At 42.3% G+C, this 20,919-nt stretch overlaps 1 protein-coding gene across 1 annotated transcript in view; it reads right to left on the reverse strand.

Annotated features, from left to right (window-relative positions):
• roraa (RAR-related orphan receptor A, paralog a) overlaps nt 1–12,296 on the reverse strand; it is a 42,242-nt gene extending 29,946 nt beyond the window's left edge. The window contains exon 1 of the mRNA XM_071915551.2: nt 12,169–12,296. Within this exon, the coding sequence (XP_071771652.1) occupies nt 12,169–12,199 (31 nt within the window). The 5' untranslated portion in view covers nt 12,200–12,296. The remainder of the gene's footprint in view (nt 1–12,168) is intronic.
• Nucleotides 12,297–20,919: the final 8,623 nt, after the last annotated feature.

Genomic DNA, 20,919 nt, shown 5'->3' on the forward strand with positions numbered 1-20,919 from the left:
CTTACTTAAAGTGCTGAAAAATAAAAAGAGATTGCTTATTTTGTATATGCAGCACTTCCCCCGGACGGATATGAAATTTTAAACATGGCATTAGGATTCACAGGCATTCCCTTGCCAGACCTGCTTGCAGACATCAGAATTGCTAATTTGCCGGTTTGCCCAGGAAGGACTGGTTGGTGGGAGAGGAGGGGATGAATGGAAACAGGAGTCTGATTTGTCCAGATAACCTTGAACCCCAATGCTCAGCTTCCTGTGGAAATACGGAGCTCAATCAGTCCCTCTTTATCATGTTAATCTGAGCCGCTGTCCAGTGTGGCGGCCAGCACAGCAGCACACTACCTCTTACCTGACTACTTTGAGAATATGTCATCAGCCAAAAATCACTACCTGCTCTCACTATGTTCCGACACAGCCATTAACTTTCACTGAAATGTCACGAATGAATAAATACACTAAAATAATTGGTTTCAAAGACAATCTACGCTCTAAAGATCACAATCAGATATCAACATTAAGCCGAACAAAAAGCACAGTAATGGTAGCTCAATTTCTAATCCGAATAATTAATTTCCATAGCTTGAGATGTGAATCCAGTGGACGCACAGACATGATAAAGAAGAAAGGTCCTGACAGGGTTATGAGTCAGCAGAGATGTGAAATTGAAATTGGCCAGGCTAAGCAGTTTGGAGCTGATGGTGATTTGAGCAGACTGACTGGTCAGCCCTACAGTGCAGGAGCCCAGGGCTGAAAGATGGTGGAGTTACTCATGGGCACAGGTGCTATATCAGCAGATCACATGAGGAGGGTCAAGCAGTAATCGCTGTAAGATTCATCGAACAGCTCTCCGCTCTCCTCTACACCTGCTAAAAATATCTGATAAAAATACATTCATACAAGCCGAGTTTTCTATTTGTGTTCTGTTTTTCCAGATAAACCAAGCACATCTCCATGATCGGCGTTAGCTTGATCTGAGCGTGTGCGGGGGAAGTGGGCGGGATGGCTGTTCCCAGTCCATCATGAGTGCTGGACTCCTGCTATTAACAGAATCAAAGTGAAGATCTATCATTGGCAGGGGAAGATGGAGCAACAGGGGTGGAAGTCTGACTGTTTTCTGTCACAGCCTCAGCTGTGTGCACACACTCTCTTTGCACACTGCCATCTTTCACTCAGCCAGGCACTTGCCTCCTCGCCCACTGCGCCCACCATGCCTGGGCAGCACGTGCCACTGACAAACATCCATTTACTCCCCACAGGACTCCAGCACATCTGAAGTGGGCCTGTGAATGAGACCTGTTTAGACATTACTACGCAGAATGGCTTTACACACAGGTGAATACATGCTATTTAGTCAGGTACACACGCACACGCACGCACGCACACACACACGCACATGCGATGCACATAATTAAATGCTTCATTTAAAATCAGCTTTGATGATTTCTCTAGTAACACCTTGTCATGCCGGCCGGCTAGACTTGACGGAGGGTGGTAATTGCATCCCTGTAGAGGAGCCGGTAGCCTTACCACACATGTCCTCTGGTTTCAGCCCCGCGAAGCTGAAACACACGATCACAATAGCCGCAATGCACACATAATACAAAATATGTGCGTGTGTCTGTGAGTCTGTGTATTTGTTAATAAATTGTGGGCGCAAACATACAGTTTAATTGGCTAATATATGAGCAACATGACCCCCATGACCAGAGATATGTTCTCCTCAACAAAGAATCCCACCTCCAACATCTTAGCCTGGAGGCATGGTTTAACGCTAACCTGCAGATGCTGCCTTTGTCTTTGAAGTGGAGCGATGGATGCAGCGGAACAGATGGAGATGTTGGATGCTTTCAGGAATTATTAATGGCATGCTATGATCCCAAATGACCTTCAGCAAATAGTCTCCCAGCACTGGAGTACACAGGCAGCCCTGCACATCCATATTGTATTTAGACAACACACATGGGTCAATGGAGAAACACCGAGCCATCATTACTGTACTTCAGGCTCTAATCCAATCGGGAAGGCTCACTTCCTTTTCCCTCAAAGGCAATGCAGAGGCTTCCAATCACATTAAACACAATCGTATGTTTCAGGAATAGATTTGAGATTTATGCAGCAAACACACTAATTCCGTAAAGCCCAATTTGTTTCTCCCACAATGGGACCCATACACTGGAATTAATCTGCAGAAAGCCTTTCCTGTAGTTTTTAAAAATAAACCCCTCATCATTGGAGGCTTTTGTGGTTGCTCAGGGGATATACTATTGTGACATCAAATCTATCTTATGAACATACATCAGTAATAGCCATAAAATTTCTGTTGCCTATGGATAACATTCAGTTTACAATACAAACTGAACAACCCCTGGATTGCCCGGGAGAGAAACTGAGCTGTTGAAATACACCATTCCTGCTTTTCCCTCTCATGTGACGGAGCTGCAGTGAGTAAGACACAGAAACTTGTTTATGTTTATGTGAGCTGTTTGGGAGAATAAGAGGTTCAGAATGCTAAACTCCATTGAAATTCTAGAGCAAAGCTTATTTAAACATACAACATGCATACATGTGATTTCTGATACATGGTTCATTAGGAGTGTGAGGATTTTACAGTAGTTCAAGTATACAGTTCCATACTTCTTCATGATCTACATGATAAATTATAACGTAATTATTTTGATCTATTCTGATATATGTTCATAAGACATTTAACAGAGACTCTGTGTTTTGAGTATAATTATTTAGACCATTTTTGTGAATACTATCACTGAACCACACTCCAAGTAACTGAAGCTGCAGTGCTGCATCTTTTGCCAGGAAAGTGAATCTGTAATGGGGGTTACACAGTTCTTATATTAAAAGTGTGTGGGGAATTGCTGGCTATTAGGGTGATTCAGGCAACAATGTGCTGGAATGTTTGTATATGCAAGTTTTGTAGCCTTCGGTTTCTCGTGAATAAATGCTGTGGTGGTGCTCTTATAAGACACTGCATGCTTTCAAAGAGCTACATCTAAGGGAGAAATTGATCAGACACATCTTCTCACAGTGAAAGTAGAAAGGAATAAATTATTTGAGCGGTGTCTATCTCCTTATATACAGTAGCCTGTGATTAATTACCACAGGGCTTGCTAATGAGAATGTGTAAATGAATACAATGGCTCAGTATGTTTACTTAAGATTGCTCAAGCCTGAGAAAAAACAAATCCCTTATGTATAAATTATAATAATCCCACATCTAGAGAAAGAAAAAAAAAATCCTGCCGAGATCAAAGAATGAAGGGCCTATCTAATCATTGCCCGTGAAATGTGTCAAAAGATCAAAACACAACTTCCTTGCCCACTCAACTGGTTCGGTGTGTCAAAAGTACAGCACTTTTTAGTCTGATCATCCTCAGTTTGAGAGGAATCTGCCTCACCTATTTCCCCTTTTGCCTTCACCTGTTTTCTTTTGTTAGTGACTGTTCAAAGGGCCCAGTAAGATGGGGCTAATACATGAGGAAAAAAATAAGTGTGGGAATTTTGCCTGCATGAACCTGATGCTTTTGAATAATGGAATCTAAACATGAGGTTTAATTGATTGTTAGAAAACCATTGGCAACATTCTTTGATCTTAACATACCTTATAAAAATGAATGATACTTAAATGTGGCACGCAATCATAAATGCATCCGCATGAATGCATATAATTCACACAACTTTGAAAATCGTACGTAAAAAAAAATATACATAACAAAATCTGCTACATCAAACCACATACCGTCCAATAAATGGACTTCAAAGGCAAAGTTAACACATTTTTTTTTCTCAATATCTCACATGTACTCATTGACACCCCCCACCCACATCCCCACCACACACACACACACACACACACACACACTGGGAGGCGCTGTGGTTAGGCTCTCACATGGAACACGTTTAGTCTCTCTCATCACAGCAGTGCATCACCTTAAAACGTTTCATTTACAGAAGGAAGTAAAGCGCAGACAATAGCCATTTGTTCCTGGAACTGATGGTGTCACATCTGGTACTTTACTGTTGACCGCGGATAGAGGCACGGTAACATAAGCCCTAAATTAGCCTTCAGATATGTAGGAATGCACTGAATACACATGAGCAAATGACAGTTCCCGTCCTCTGTTTATTAGACTATTTGTATGTGTGCGAGCATGTGTGTGTGTAAGCAAGTTCGCATTGTGTGTGTGTTTGTCTGTGTGCCTGTATATATGTGTGGAAACAAATATTGTTCCTGGTAATATTTTTGTCTAAACTGTACAGTACAACATATATTGATTCTATTTCCACTGGGTAACAGAACATGATTTGTGCAGTAAAACTGCGGGTGATGTATTTGACAGTGGGAAGTCATTAGAGTACAGCAGTGGGCTGTACGGCTTTGATAATAATTGAGAACACTCTGTTTGGGCAGATTCCTCCTCTGTTGCCCTAAGTCACACATGAAAGGCATTAAAACAGCCATCAGCGCGGTGGGAACAGGACTGTCTTCCTTTCCCCTCCAACTATTGACAAAAACAAAACTTGGAGACGACAGCTGCTGATTTGTAACTTAGCGACAGATCCCTTCAAGCAAATAAAGCACTCATGCCAGTCTTTTTGCTAGAAAATTCTATTTGTTTCCCTGTGACAGAAATCAACTGAACGGCACATAAACCCTTAAAAGTTTACATGAACATACGTTTTTTTGAGTAACGGAGTAGCTATTTCTTTCAATTTATCTGATGCCTTTGTCCCATTCGCTGGATTCTGGGAAATGAGCAGAGAGAGAGCTTTTTTTACATCAAGGATGAAGATCATTTTTTTGCCCAAATTGGGCTCCTGTAAGAGGGTGATCATAAGCACATCCTGGGACTTTGAGCGAGGGTCTTTGCTGACGCTGCTGTTGTTGAGGCTGGACTAGGCTGAGCTGAGCAGCCAGGTTGACAAGGACCTGTGCTCAGCACTAGGAAAGCTCTCATCCAGAAACAAGAAGCCCAGGGGAACAAAGACAACAATATGCCAAAAAACCCACTTGAAACAACAAAACAACCCCAAAAAGCCTCTGAAAGAGTCAGTGGTGGGTGATTGCCAGCTGCACTCCAGATTAGCAGGCTCTCTGAGAGTGTTTTAGCAATCGCTCAGAGCTGTAGCATCATCTCCAGCTCCTTAATCAGTTCAGCTGGGGAGGGATGGATCCTGACATGCAAAAGGCTCAGCGCGATGGGGAATAAACTCATAATCAGCAATCAGATATTCCACATTGCTAGAGGGGGCGTGGAGCTCATCTCAGTTAGGTCAAGGACCTCTCCACAGCCAGTTAACCCCTTTGCTCCAGCTGGGACACGTCCACACATTTATTGTCTGGGAGGCAACTTCCTTAGTCGGCTCCAATGCTTCACTCACTGAATAGGATCTTGGGGCCAACATGTGCAAAGCAGTGCATCTTTGTTCCTCTACTAAATCAACGGTGTGAATAGAGATTAAATGTTAAATAGTAACGTATGAGTTCACAGGATTTCATTAAAGCACCATGTCCCTGAATAAGCCATGTGCTGCTGTGCCTTTAAACAAAGTTCATTGCCTTGCATATTCTACCTCCTTTCATCTTTGTAATTAGCACTGAAGCAGCATTTCTTTTATTTCAAATAAATGCATGTGCATAAAAATCAATCTTAAGCAGACTGCTCTGGCAAGGCTGTTTTGCTTTGTTATTTATGATGATAACAAAATTCCTTTCATGCAGCTTAGTTGGGATGAAGGCTGCCGAATGCTGGTAACCTTGAGAGTTAGTTTTTCGCCGGGGCCTGCGCAGGTTCCTTTGGGGCATTCCGACATGCTCTGATATGTTGTGCTGCGTTGTGGCAACATGTAACCTGTGAAGTTACGAGACAGCCACTATTGCAAAACTGTATTGGATATACAGTATATCGCTTTTCTTTCTTGCAGAGCACCCCCTGGTGCTCAGGAGGATTCGCACTCTTTGTTTGTTCATCAGTGCAGATGCTGGATCAGATGAGTGTAAATGATGCCATCCTACAAGTAGAACCCCTAATGGCCTCTGCTGGGACATGTAATCAAACGCCTCACACACTTCTCTCCCTTTTGTAATCAAGCTGCAGTGCACATGTTGTGACGACCTTTGTTAACGCTGCCTGCTCCCTCATCTCATCAAAATTCCATCCACCTCTCATTTTTCATCCTTTGTTCCCTGCCGGGTCCCTACATGCCACAGTCATTCTCCATGGAGCAGAGGGGAGCGTGTCTTAGTATGCTGTGACCCCTGACCCCTCTTCGTTCCCTGACTCTAGACCATTCTTTGGCTGCAAATTCAGTGTTGCCTTTACTCTATACATACACTCATACACATTGCTTCTACTATAATACTGCAGACTTCCACGTGTGTAACCTAGGAAATTAATTTCAACATAATTAATAGTTCTTGTAAAGAGTTACCTAGTTAGACGATCTAACCTACTGTGCCCATACCATAAGTGCTGAGTAAGCCGTACTGGTGACGGCTCTTTGCACTTGTCAGCAGCTGTCACAGAGCGCTCCTTTTATGTCACCCTAGGTCACATTAACACCAGAGAAGCACTCTACTCTCATCTCACCTCTGCTGGACTGACACAGGAGGAGGATAAAGGTGATAAACCACACAAACAATGCTCCTCTTCTTGCCTGCTGCCTGCATGCTTGCCTAGCGGGGAGATCTGATTACAGCTGAGAAGGGAGCAGCTTGGTGTTTCATGGAAAAGCAGGTCAACTGGAGAGTGCTGTCAGGGCTAGGAAGTAACCGGCCTGATGGAGGTGGAGGAAAAGCTATCTGACATGGCGGGGAGAGACGGAGGTTTGTCTCCAGCCGTAGCCTTACAGTAATGGGCTTTATTTACTCCGGTATTAAGGGCATAAAGGCAAGGAGAAATGATGGAAGCAAGAGGACTGAGCTGAAGACCCCAGGGAGAGATGCATTAGCGTTGTCTGGAGTTCCTCCTCACCTTCTACCTCTTTCTGTTTCTCCCCGTCTCCCACTGGCTCGCACTCAAGAGAGAGAGAGAGCTGCCCCACTGCCAACACCTAACTCCTTATGTGTTTTTCTGTCCTCGGTGTTTGAGTCAGACAAAACGCAAAATCAATAATGCTTTTTCTCCCCCATTTCCTCTTTGATGCAACTTCAAAAGGCCAGTGGACAGCCCTCCAGAGGCCCGCAGAGGAAAAAAGCCAATGGTACGAAACACGCACAGAATGAAAGTACAGGGGAAAAACTTCCCTTTTCAATCCCTTAAATCACTGTTAACTTCTAAGCCCCAACTGGCAAAGCCTATGAGGGCAAAGCAGGACAGTTAAGGCTGTAGAAATGTTATTTATGTGTATTATTATTTAATTTACTCTTATATTATTCTTATTTATTCTTATTATTAATATATTATATACATTAAAGCTGATCCATGATGAATGCATACATTCATCGTGGATCAGTATAGTGAAAAACCACGAATAAAAAAAAAATTTGAAATGTACTGCAAAGGCTTTCTTTGAATACTGACAGCAAATAAATCCCATCCCTACTGTCTGTATACAATCTAAAGTGATGGCTACTGGAAAAAAATTAAAAATTAAAAAATTAAAAAAATCTTTAACTCCATGGACTGTGGTATATGATTATCTAAGGTGTGCTGACAGAGGGAGTATTCTATCAGCAACTAAATGCTGCATGACAGGGAGACACTTCAAAGGATCCATAAGTGACTCCTGAAATACTCAGTGAAAGTAAAGTAGGAAATTACCCTTAAGTTAGAGACATTTGACTAAGCCCAGCTAGGTGTTTTACCTGACTAGAGTGCCAAACAGAAAACCCTGACTGAACTCCGAGGGAATGTTTTGAAATCCAAATTTTTTATCTAATGTAGCCAGACAGCAATCTTTGTTGTAGCCCACTGTTTGATTGGGCATAGGACAGCAGAGTCATTTAACCTTGCCTGCGATTGGACTTATCTGTCAAGACCACTAGGTGTGACTGACAAGACAAGATGACTGGCAAAGCTGTCCGGCATCCTGGCAAGGGCTTGAATGGAGTTGTGGATTTATCTTTGTGTGGCATGCATACTTTTCGTCATGGCTAGAGAAAAAGCTGTATTAATTGTTTGGTTACTGCAAGGTCTCCTCTCCCTCTCCTCTCTCTCCTCTCCCTCTCCTCTCCTCTCCTCTCCTCTCCCTCTCCTCTCCTCTTATTTGAGACTGCACGTTCCTATCGTCCCAGCCTCTCTGGAGCGAAATCAAAAATCCATGCTCTCAATGGGCAGTCAATATCTCATTAACCAGTCCCTCCACACACAGCCAGGCAGCCAGGATGTACGTCTCGGTGTGCGCTGCAGAGACTGGCACACCTCGCACACTTTAATAACCTGTGGGGACGCCAGTCCACTTCCTCAGGCAGCCTAGAGACAAGAGAGAGGGCTAGAGCACACACTGGCACGATACACACCCCACGCCTGTCAGAGTGGCTGCTGTTTGTCTTTTCTCTGCTCAGATATTATCTTTTCAATTTGACTTATGAATGGAACCTATACTTAAACAGGTGGTTTACTTTGACAGGCTCCCTTAGAGGAGGTGAAATGAAATCCATGCTGCATAAACACTTCTAATAAATACAGATTAAAAAATGTATGATATTGGGATTATAAACAATGGGGTTGTATTTTATATTAAAAATTATTAATCTGGATATTGGAATTATTTTCAAATTCAAATAGAAGTGATATTGTAGCCACAAAACAAGACCACTCCAAAAATACATACTTTGATGAAAGTATGTTTAAAAGATTTAAGAACACCTCTTCTTGCATTTTTCTGGCTTTGTAACTAGGTCTTTTATTTTAAACCCTTGCAGGTGACTTGTGCTATATTTGCCTTCACCTTAATCTGTGGCGATTTTTCCTTTGGCTCTTGATGTCCTCAGCCCCTAACTGGATAATAGCCAATCTTGTTAACCTCTGCTTTAATGTGTGAGAGCCTGCAGCACTGGGTAGTCAAGAGCACTTCAATGGGCCACTGATAGAAAGAGACAAAGAGTACCAAATCTACAGCAAATATTTACAGCCTTGTTAACATAGCCTTAAAGCACCTATCACAAGAAATTTGGCTTTACCTTCTCTACAGCCCCAGAACATTTTTTACAGTCTAGTACACACTCGTGCTAAATCACATATTTATGTGCAGTCTGCATGCACAGTAGTGGCTGACTGGGGTATGCTTTGGACAATTTCAAAAATTGCAGCTATACCCCCCCCCCCCCCCCCCCCCCACACACACACACACACACAAACACTCTTGACGAAGGGCTAATTATAATGTACTGTGTATGAGGCACACTTTTTACCTTTTCTGTCTATTCGCACATCAAACAACTTTCTTTAATTATGTAATTGGAATTTTCATCTTAATTGTGCTGAGTAGGCTGGCTAATTTGCATGGGGTAATGAGAGGGATGTTTCCATTACAGGTAATTAGGTACTTGAGAGGCAGTGGTGTGGCGGAGAGGCTGGATAGAGAGGAAGAGGCGGGTAGGGGGGTGGAGGGGAGTGTGTGTGTGTGTGTGTGTGGGAGGGGAGGGGGGGGGGGGGGTAGGAAGAAAGCCACAGAGAGACACAGAGAGGTATGTAACAATATATTGTCATTGTGCTACATGTAACACAATATATTGTGATACGAAAAAAGTCACACTGCATCATGGACCTGGAAAATGTATCATGACATCAGTTATGGCCATAATGAGATGTATATATACACTCATGTAACAAAATTCACAAATCAATAGCTAGGGCATGGCAAAGGAGCGAGTCATTGTGCTTTTTATCCATTTAACTACTAATTTTAAGGTAGAAAACAGTACTGTCATCTAAAATTGTTTCCTAATATACTGTTTTGTTCACATTTTAATTTAATTTCTGATATTGTCACAGTATCATATTATGAGACAAGTAGCTCCAATCAAACTGTATTATAAGCACCAATAAGAGAGAAAGAAAGAGAGAAAAAAACAGACAGAAATTGGCGATCAAACAGATTAACTGAGAAGTATACTGCCCATTAATATAAATAAATATAATTTTTTCTGAGAGGTATTTACAGCTGACGTCATATCTTTAAAAAAAAATATTCAGAGTTATTTTATTATATTGTTCTGTCATACTGAGTAGTGGCAATAAATAACAGAAACTCATACATAAAAGGTCTGTCAAAAATACTTGATTTCATAAAGAATAAAAAGGCCTTCACTGAAAATTGCATATAAAGGACATTAGGTCAGAGGCCATCTTTCATATAAGTCTCATTGAAAATAAGCTAGAAAACTGCACTTCCCCTCAATTTCACACAACTCACACATTTCACAAATGACTGTGAACTCACTAGTCTCACTTCATAAATGAAATCTCACACATTGTGATCAATCGAACAAAAAATTCACTCAACTATATTCAGAGCTATAGAGTTATATTTTATCTACTTCCTCAGAACCCGCCAGTCTCATACTAGGGACAATACATCATCTACATGGCATAACTAAATATGTAAAAATATAAAATAAAATGAGGGGAAAGAATTGTAAATATTACTGCAGTAAATATAAAAATTACTAATTATATATTACAATATAAATGTTACATTACGTACATTATATATCTCACATTTATTAATTATTTTCATATATTATGTATTCATGCATGTGTTTTGCTATTCATGTGTCAACAGTAATGCAGCATTTTGAATGTGTTCCACTGATATTTTTGCATGACAGAAAAAAAATATACATACTACTTATATATATATATATATATATATATATATATATATATATATATATATATACAGTATATATATATATATATATATATATATATATATATATATATATATATAGTATATGCTCTAAGCTGAATTTACCCTGGGACAGATGGAAAGGCAGAGAAGCAGCAAATATCAAATCAAATTTACATTACGGATATTGCTCATTTAACACAAAATGACAGTTGTCTGTGGTTCACTGTGCTTATTGTATGTGAATGCATCATGTGAGCACATATGTTTGGATATGCTTGTTCATGCTTTTTTTTGTACATGGCAGAATGAGAGTGTATTATGTGTGTGAAAAGACATGATTTGGTGTGTGTGTATGTATGCAAGCATGCATGAGATAAGTGTGTGTGCTTGTGTGCTATATGTTTGACTGCACTTTCAGTAGCTGTCTGCGCGCATGTGTGTGTGTGCGCATGTGTGCCGGTATGATGGAGGGGGTGGAAGAGCTGGGATTAAGCATGCTAGATCAACATCACAGCGACTGGGAGGACCCAGTCCTGCTCTCATGGCCACACATGTAAACCCGACTACCCAAAAAATAGGTCAGTGGAACACAACACACACACACAGATATACACACACATGCACCAGTATCAACTCAAAGAATCACAGTCTGCCAGTCGCGCCAGTGCCTCGTCGCCCGTCTGCGACCCACGTTCAACACTGCCACGCACATCTTCCCTCGGAACAGACACGTCCTCTGGACTGGAACAACAGGATTAAGAACGGGGAGGGGGGGGAGAAAGGAATAGCGACAGGAACCCCCCGGCCCCCTGCCCCCCCCCCTCCCTCCCTCTCCATGCTGCCTTACATCTATGCCAAAAAAACTTCTGCTCTGCAGCTGAGGAGCTACAGGGCTGTGCTTCTTGTCAGACACATATCAGTGCAATCATCACACTGGCTGTGGTTTCTGTAACACCCCACATAACACCAGCACTGACAACACACACACACTAGGAGGAATAAAATCACTGTTCAATTCAAACAAGCCAACATGCCAATACAGATGTTTTATAAGTTTAGGATTTTTAGCTTAATTTCTCACTCGGAATTAAAAAAAAAAAAAAAAAAGAAATTCTGCTCATGCATGAGAAGAGATAGCACAGCTTAATTCACTTGCACGCATTCAGGAAGCACCGTGTTACTGTATTACTCTCTCTCTCCCTCTCTCTCACTCTCCCTCTCTCTCACTCTCCCTCTCTCTCTCTGTCACACTCATGCCTTGCAACTGAAATGGAAAGAGTTGGCAGGCTATGAATAGAGGAGCCGTACTTCCCTACTTGTTACTCTGGGTGCGGGATAAGCATGCAGTTTTGCTCTTACCTTTCATAGCTGAAATCACAAAATACATCATTAAGCTCCGAGTCCATAAGAGAACACTATCACCAGCGCAAAGCCCTCCACTGCTGTCTCAGCAGCAGCTGGCCAGCACAGCTCTGTCTCTCAGCCTCCGAGCATGACCACACCAGAATCCATGTGACTGTGACATCAGTGTTCATGTCTGACTGCTCCCCGCCCACTAGCCTTTGATTGGCACAGCATGCAGCCAGTAGGGGCGCTGAGAGCTCAGGCAGGGAAGCTGGCCCTTTTCCCACTGATTGCAGTCAGAGCCTTGTCTACCGGCTTGCTAGACACAGCACACTCTCACTATCTTCTATTGCTTATCTTCTAGTGCGAGGATAAAGTCAGAACCAGTTCTAGCAGACATCAGTTTTCCGTGCTCTGTTCTGCCTCTTCCCCTCTCTCTGTTTTTTTTTTTTTTTTTTTTGCTTTTTTAAAATGGCGCAATGCCAAGGATAAGAAAGAAAAAAAAAGTCACAGAGAGGATAAAAGGCTAGACGGGGAAGAAGGGGGGGTTAATAGAGGGAAAGAACAGAAAAAACAAGAGACAGAGGAAGCAAAAGAGAGGGATAAAATGAAAAAGGAGACTGGAGAGGACGGATAAGAGAGGAGCTGTAATTTTTTTCTGTGGCTCGGTGATCGAGGCAGTTTCTTCTCCTCCTCTCTGTCTGTAGATATGAGTGATCAGTGTGAGGCCAGATGTCTGCGAGCAGCGGTGGGCCCTCCACAGAGCGAAGATGAGTGGAGCCTCAGCCGCTTCCCCTGACCCCTCAGAGGACCCGCACGCCCCTCTCTCTTACACTCCAACTGCTCTCACACACTCCTTTGACAGGTGAGGAAGGGGAGATAGTGACGGAAGGGTTTGGATGATCCCCTCCACCCCACAGCGACCAGAGGATGAGTTTCTCGCTATCGTTTCTTGCCTCTCCCTCCTGTGCCCCCCCACCCCCCCCCTCTCTCTCTCTCTCGCCCCCTGCTTCCCATTTCAGTCTCTGCTTCTCCACCTCTCTCTCTGGCTCTTTCTCTCTCTCTCTCTCTCTCTCTCTCTCTCTCCTCCCCCTCTCCTCGCTCATCCTCTCTCATATGATAATCTGTTCTGACTCCTAACCAGCTGGCTCTCTCTGATACAATATTCTGGTTTTAGTGCAATCCAGCCCTGGCCAATAACCACGTAGCATTTGGAATTTCCATAAGTAAGCTGGTGCTCATATCGTCTCGTCTCAAGACAAATAACAAACATTTTATAGCCTCAGTTTCAGACATAGCAATATTTGAAATCTCGAACTGAAGGGCAAAAAAGAACTTTGGCATAATCAACATTTCAAATTTGGAGATTTGTTTGACAATAATAACACTACTGCAACACCATATCATTGCAATGGCTTTATTATAATGCTGCAGGTAATTCATTGTAACAAGGCAATTGTAACAAATATGTTGTTTATTCGTTCATCCCTGTCCTACACTGCAAATAGCTACATTTTTATATTGTGTCAGGGATATTTTGTTCATTGAATAAAGGCAGTTATAACCACATACTATATGAAAATGAGGACTACTGCTGGCACCATAAATCCTCCAATGACAGTGTTTCATTAGGACCTCGATGATCCATTAGAGACACTAAACACATTAACTCACGTTGTGTCAACACTGGTCTCTCATTGCGCACTGTCTAATGAACAAAATATCATTCAGCGGCTGATAGCATCAAATGGAGCGTGCCTGGGATATAAACCAGGGAAAGACGGGCCCTGGGAAACTATTCAAAACAATGTGATGTCAGAGACAGCACAGTTGTTTCTTTTCTATGTTGGTGTCTCACCACAAGATCTTCAAAGTTCAGTAGATGAGTCAGTACCCAGGCCCACGCAGGGACATGTCTAACTGCCACTATCTGTGGTTGGCCCAGAGAAACTGACTGCAGTATCAATCAGTCTAGAGCCAACCATGGCTCGGCTCATTGTGGCTGAGCTCTTGTTTATAAGACAGCATGGCTTGGCCTCTGGGCTGCCCCCGATCTGACTATGTACATCTGTACACACACACACACACACACACACTCACACACTCTCTCACACCCATACACAAACACACACACACACAACCGCGATAGCAGGTGTTTAGTCTGCTGGTTGGTAATCTGAGAGCATCTGAGAAGAGGAGAACATCTACAGTACTATCTGTAGTACACCAGTAAGTGTGTACAGTCTATATGGTGAATATGTAAATAAGTGAGAGTATTTTTTTCCCTAAAGGTTACGAGGATTGTGAAACCACTCACTGGCCACTATCAACAAGAAAGCAATACCTGTAAAATGTCACACTGGAATCCGTGGGTGGGTAGCACACAGAAAAACATCTGATGGGTTTAGGTTTTTGCATCTTAGCAGAGTGGCATTTCACAGAGCTTTTCAAAGAGCTATCAACTTTGAATAGTTTTTGGAGAGCTGATCCTATTCTTAGGCCTCACAGGGCCTCATTGTCTACTGACTTGTCTTTCCTACTCTCACTTTACCAGTTTAATACAGCATTGATCAGGTTAACATTTTTGATAGCAAACACCACTAATAGTTAAGAAAGACTTCCAACTGTGTACATTATTCTACCCTTATAGCAGCACAACACGTATAGAACCTCCTACTGTATATGATTGTGTTTAAAAGTCCAGGCCTCTCTAAGGAGAGATGTTTCCAGCAAAGCTGCTTCATTTGCTCTTGATGGCACTCTCCCTTGACTGCTCCACATTACCTGTGACAGCACGCCGATACGCTGGTGATACTTAATTCATTAGAGCATTGATTAAGCCACAAAGCCACTGATGGTCAAACGTCTGCGAGTATGAATGTGGTGATGTATAATCAATACCATCATTTAAGTCAATCATTCTTTACCCGCTGAGTATAGAACATAAATCCTGATAGTAAAGGTGTAATGATTCCAGAAAACAGAGCCATTGTTTCTGTAAAGAAATGCCTTGCTACAGCTTAGAGGAAATAGAGTGCAGAAACTGAGCTGAACCAGGCCCTCCACACTGAATTTCTGCATTAAAACCAGCCCAGTCAAGTGTCCCACACTCCTCTCGGATTAATTCAAGCAAATGTATTTACTGTAAACAAGCCCAGTGGAATGGAATTCAATTGAGATGAGGTGCAGAGCATCCACTGGTGCCCCCGAAGGAGAAGAGAGGACCAGAGCTGATAATGGCCTCATTAGCAGTCTGTCAGTAGCCATTCCACGCACGGACTCACCATGCAGCTGATCCACATTAACTCTTACTGCTCTGGACTGGACTCTGAGACCACGGACCTGCATTCTGCGTCCTGTTGCGCTCTGTGGCCTTTGACCCCACAGGATGACAATGAGGGACTTCCTCACTTTGCGGCCTCAACATGTCAGGACACATTTCAGAGTCTTGAGAGCCGCCGCAGCAGCAGCTTATATTCCACCATAGAGCCAGCTGCGTGTTTGGAACTGCACCACCAGCCCGAAGCAGCGGCAGAATTAACAAGGTCCAACAGGCACTCCACGAAAACAATACAGATCAATTTAATATAGATGCCAAGGAGTGGAGGGCATAATATTAGAACCATAACAGCACTGGCCCACACCAGACAATCATAAACCAATTTAGGGCCATTCCAGGCAATTTCCTGGGGGCTTCCACTTGTGGGGAAGACTTCAATAAATCACACAGACAACAAAGGGAATATCTATTTCAGTGAAAATAGAGGACACTATTGGGTTACGTCCAGAGGACCGGAGAGTGTTGCGTTTAAAGACGAGTTTAAATAAGAGCAGTGAGAGTTTAGAAACATACATGCCGCTGCCGTGCCTGAGTTTCATGGTATAATGTGTAGCTACAGGAAATGCTGTTAACTCATTATGGGTAATGGATTTTCCATGGAGCGGCACAGTGTGGCACAGTGTCTCTTGTCTGGCGAGGGAGCAGCTGTAGGTAAGTCTCGCGCTCCTTACAGACTTAACACTTACTTAACACTCTGATCAGTGAGGATTCTCTATTAGTGACTATACATTGCTCTTCATATACACAGCCCCAGGCCAGCTCAGTACCACTCACACACACACAGAACAAGCATACTAGATGGACAAAAAGTGAACATACACACAAGCAAGTGCGTGCTTATATACACACACACACACACACACACACACACACACACACACACACAATATTTATAGAACAACAAGGCCAAAAGGAGGAGATATAAAAGCCTATCATTCCTACATAGGTGAAGTGTACACCTGTCAACTGTCGTGTAATCACAGTCAACAGCACAATACTTACAGTGAGTGCTTGACAAGGCTATAGCCTCTTATTGTTTTACTGCCACAGTTATTTATAGAGCTAAATCTAAATCTTTGTTTCTTTTCTTTTTTTCTTTTTTTGCATTCAAAACTAATTTAATCTTTGATTGAAAGATAAGAGCTTCCGGTATTTCCAAATCAATTGAATCAAACCGATTAGTCAAAGAATATTTTAAAAGCAGTGTGTCACCATGGCAGCATAGCCAATTTGTCCTCCCTGGACTGACCAAGCCTCAGATCATTTCAGGCAGACTTGCATGTCTGCTCCAAATTAATTGGCCCCTTCCAGGTATGAGTGAGATGGTGACAACAGGCAGTAAACAATATGATAAGCACTAAACTACTTAAATTGAAAACATGAAACGCCCCCAGCTGTTTTTTGGTTGCTATTTTGTAGTGGCTAGTTGTTGTTGTTGTTGTCATTTCTCTGTTAAATTTAAAATAAGTGGAGTGTCAGGCCCATTTCTCTGTCTTTGGGCACTTCTCATTTTGTAATAACAGCGACAAAAGTGTTTACAATCTGCACACTGGAATAGGCTGTTCATTTGATTGATACAGCCTAAAAAATAATAGGCCGCTCATGCTTAAAATCCTGTAAGGGACGGGCCATTTAGACAAGACAAGGAAATAAATATTCATTCATTCATTCACACAGGAAGTTATTTTATTAAACAAAGGTTGCATTTAACTGATGGGAGTCAATCAGTTAATTTATTTGGTTTATCAGAGGAAAAGGGCAGTGGTAAGGAGAGATCATCAGCGCTGGTAGAGTGCTACCATATATCTCATGGAATAATTTTTCAATAGATCAATAGAAATCAGATTTAACAATGAATTGCACTGCATCTCTTTTGTGCGAGGCTGCCCTTGGGGACAGAAAGGAAAGGGATAGGAGGATAGACAGAGAAGGAGCGAAAAGGGAGAGAGGAGGGGAGATTATCGCAGGCATGGCAGCCTGTGTGAGAGGCTTAGCCTTGCTAGGCAGGGAGGTGGAACCCTGTGAATTCTAATGAACTGGCAAGACTCCCCCAAAACCAGCTCCATCTCCATGGCATGAGGACGACAGGAGGGAAGGAGGAGGTGATTAGGAAGGCGCAGCCCCTCTACGGCAAACCAAACAGAGCAGGTCATTTTCCCTGTGATAATTATGGCTATAACCAGGCATGAGGGATTGGTAATGGACCTGCTTATTCTTCATGCCCTGCAAAGGAGCCACTGAGCCTGTCAAGGGGAAAAGCATGATGATGTGTTTTTTTTTTCCTTTGGTGGGGTGACTCTGGTAAGAGTTGGAATGGCTGTTGAAAAGGGCAGCAGGGGAACTTGGCCTTTGAGGGAGAAGTTAACGAATGAACTTCATTATTGAGGAGCATACCAGGGAGACCCCCCGGAGTGTGTGATGTATTACCTAGCGTCAAACTTACACACTCCCCCAACATCACCAATATAGCCCAACATCAACTCTGGGGGGAGGTAGGCGTGTAAACTAAAATAGTTAACCTTCTGGCTTAAGGCTAGAAAGAAAGAAGAAAACAGAGCAATAAACAGTGATGTACAACGTTTTTAGACATATAAAGTTGTTTTCACTAAAATTATATTTTAAAACCTTTAAATTCACTCAACGTTTCCTCTCCATTTACTCCGAACAATTTTACCATTATTCTCTCTCCTGAAACACTAAAGTGAATAATGAGGCAGTGCCTTTTCCTGTGACTGCTCAGTGCGGAAACTCTCAGAAGAAAACTGTTTTAGCTTAAACTAACACATATTTAATGCTCTCTCTGTGACTTCAGGTAATGTAGCTGGCCCGGTGAGGCAGTCCAGAACAACGCAATGTAGATTACACTCATTTATTAAAAAGGAGCACTGCTCAAGCATGAAAGTAACTTTTCCTAAGTTCTCAGAGCGTTATAAAAACAAGTGACCCACCAGAGGGACTTGTGTTTTCCTCAAGATTGAGGGAGATCTTCAGGCTATGCCCGACGTGCACCACTTAGCCTTCCCCCTTCCACAGGGCCTGGCTGGAGTTTCTCTGTGGTGGACGGGACAGAGGAGCTCTTTTAGTGAGCGCACTCTCAACACTTTTACTCTTGACTTATGAGGATGCCATGGGTGCAGGGGAGTGATTCATCACTGGGTGTGCTCCTCTTGCACCCTCACACATTAGTAATGTGGTCCGCTGAGGAGGAGTCCTGTCATCAGTCTGTACCTGGACCCTCTGAACAAGGTAGGTCAACAGGAGGCAGCAGCGGCTGGCCCACTTTTAGTCTTTCACAGCACCTTTAAGTTTCCTCCGGCTCTGCCACAGCTGAGCCTGACGGACATACTAAGACCAGCCTGGTCAAGGGGATACGCTGCCTCGTGCTGTAAGTGGTGTACACAGTATATCTGTTGACTCAGTGGAGCTCGTCCTCCCATTGTCCAAATACAGTAAGCTGAATGAAACTTGGTGAGAGGTTAAAGAGAGAGGGAAACAGAATCGTCATTCAAAATCTCCCAGAGTGTAAATACAAAAAACAAGAAATGATTCAGAGTTTGGATGAGAAGTTCCCAGACTTTTCCATCTGAAACCGCCTGGGGGAATTTCATCACAAGACTTCCTAGTCTTCTGTAATACAGGCGCAACAAAATAAGTAACAAACACATGATCGTCTGTTCTTTCATGAAATATAGAGCCACTTTAAGTCAGCATAAGCCTTTGACCTTAACACTGCAGGTAATACACATTTAAATACCTACCTCAGTATTCATGTTTGTCATTTTACTTGTGAAGATTAGGTGTAAAAAGGCTATTTGAAACCAAAACACAGGATTAAGGGATAATGCTGCTCTGTGTCTTGTGAGTCGACCTTGATTCTGTAATCCAGCACAATACTGGAGAACAGCATATTTCTCTCTCTTCTACATTCAATACTCACACTGTAGAACAGCTCACTCTGATGTAATGGCAAAAGCATAATGGTACCATGCTGAAAGAGAAAGTAATCTGAATTAAGAGGAACCTCATTGTAATATCTATGGTACAGAATTGGAAATAGTATTACATGATTTGTACAAAGCAAAATTTAATTGATAGTGCCATCACATTTGATTAAATATAAAAGAGGGCTGTATGAAAGAATGAGCTGCCAGGCAATGTTGTTATAAGTTGGAGAGGAGGAAAAAAAAAAACATAAGTGAATTGGTTTGAATTACGCAGACCTGCACTTTAATGACCATGTTGAGAAATGAACTTGATCTTTAAAGTGAACCAACCTGCAGTCAGCCACAGCATTATTAAGGACTGTGCCACTTAATCAGAGAGGACACCAATTTAGCAAGGAGCTAACTATGCAGGAGGGACCCTCCGTGGCACCAAACACATTATAGAGCATTGTGTCACCTGACACACCAGCAGGTAGTGTATACATACTCTGCTGCTCCCCTCTCTTCTCCCAATCTGCCTTATTTTCCTGACTCCATATCTCCTCGCCTGTTTTTTCCCCGCTCTGCCGCAGACACAGTAGAATGAAAACCTGCCTTTGATGTCTGGGATCCTATAATGCTGAGCAGTAGAAATCCGCATGCCTGTTATCTGTAGAATCTTAATGATAACGGCTAACTTCACAATGGGTTAACCACATTCCTCTGTTCTCACACTGCACACCCGCAGAAACACAAATTAATAGCAACAGGGAAAAAACAGCATTTCTCTAATAAAGCAGATTCAACAAAATGTGCACAATGCGATCAGCACAAATGTCAATGTATAATATCACCGAAAGCTTTTGTGAGCACTTCTGCTTTCTTCTCTGTAGATGTAACGTTTTTTTTCTACTTCTGCTGTCTGAACAGAATGATGCTCTTTGTAGGAATCATATCAACCTCACTTCAAATTTATCTATTTCAATTTCAATAAACATTTGATGTTCTGTATGCAAGCAATCTTGTTTGTTGTGTTTTGTCCCAACATATTTTCTTCTTCGTAGCCCTGTGATTATTATTGATCTTGGAGCGGTGCTTAAGAAATATTCCCAAAGAATGTTATTACAGGGAACATCTTATTCATTGCATGGTTTATTCAACAACATTCAATCTGAATAATTCAGGAATTAAATTATATATGTTGATTATACACCCCATTATTCACACATGATATCATTGCATCTGCATTTTCAGAGTCATTACAATTTAAAAAGCCCATAATGGAATACTTCTGACAGTAGGATGGAAGATTTTTTTCCATGTTGCCAATTAAGTGAAAAAAAAAAAAAAAAAAGGCTTAATTTGTCTGGTACTGTACTTGACTGTTTCAGTGAGGAGTGAGGACAGTAGATATCAGATAAATGATGGTCAGGGTGAGAGGCTTTGTGCACAAGAGGACAGCCTGTGCGTATGGCTGCGACAGAAGAACTTGATGATGGCACA

This window comes from Centroberyx gerrardi, chromosome 4 (assembly GCF_048128805.1).
Source record: "Centroberyx gerrardi isolate f3 chromosome 4, fCenGer3.hap1.cur.20231027, whole genome shotgun sequence".
Lineage (NCBI taxonomy): Eukaryota > Metazoa > Chordata > Actinopteri > Beryciformes > Berycidae > Centroberyx > Centroberyx gerrardi.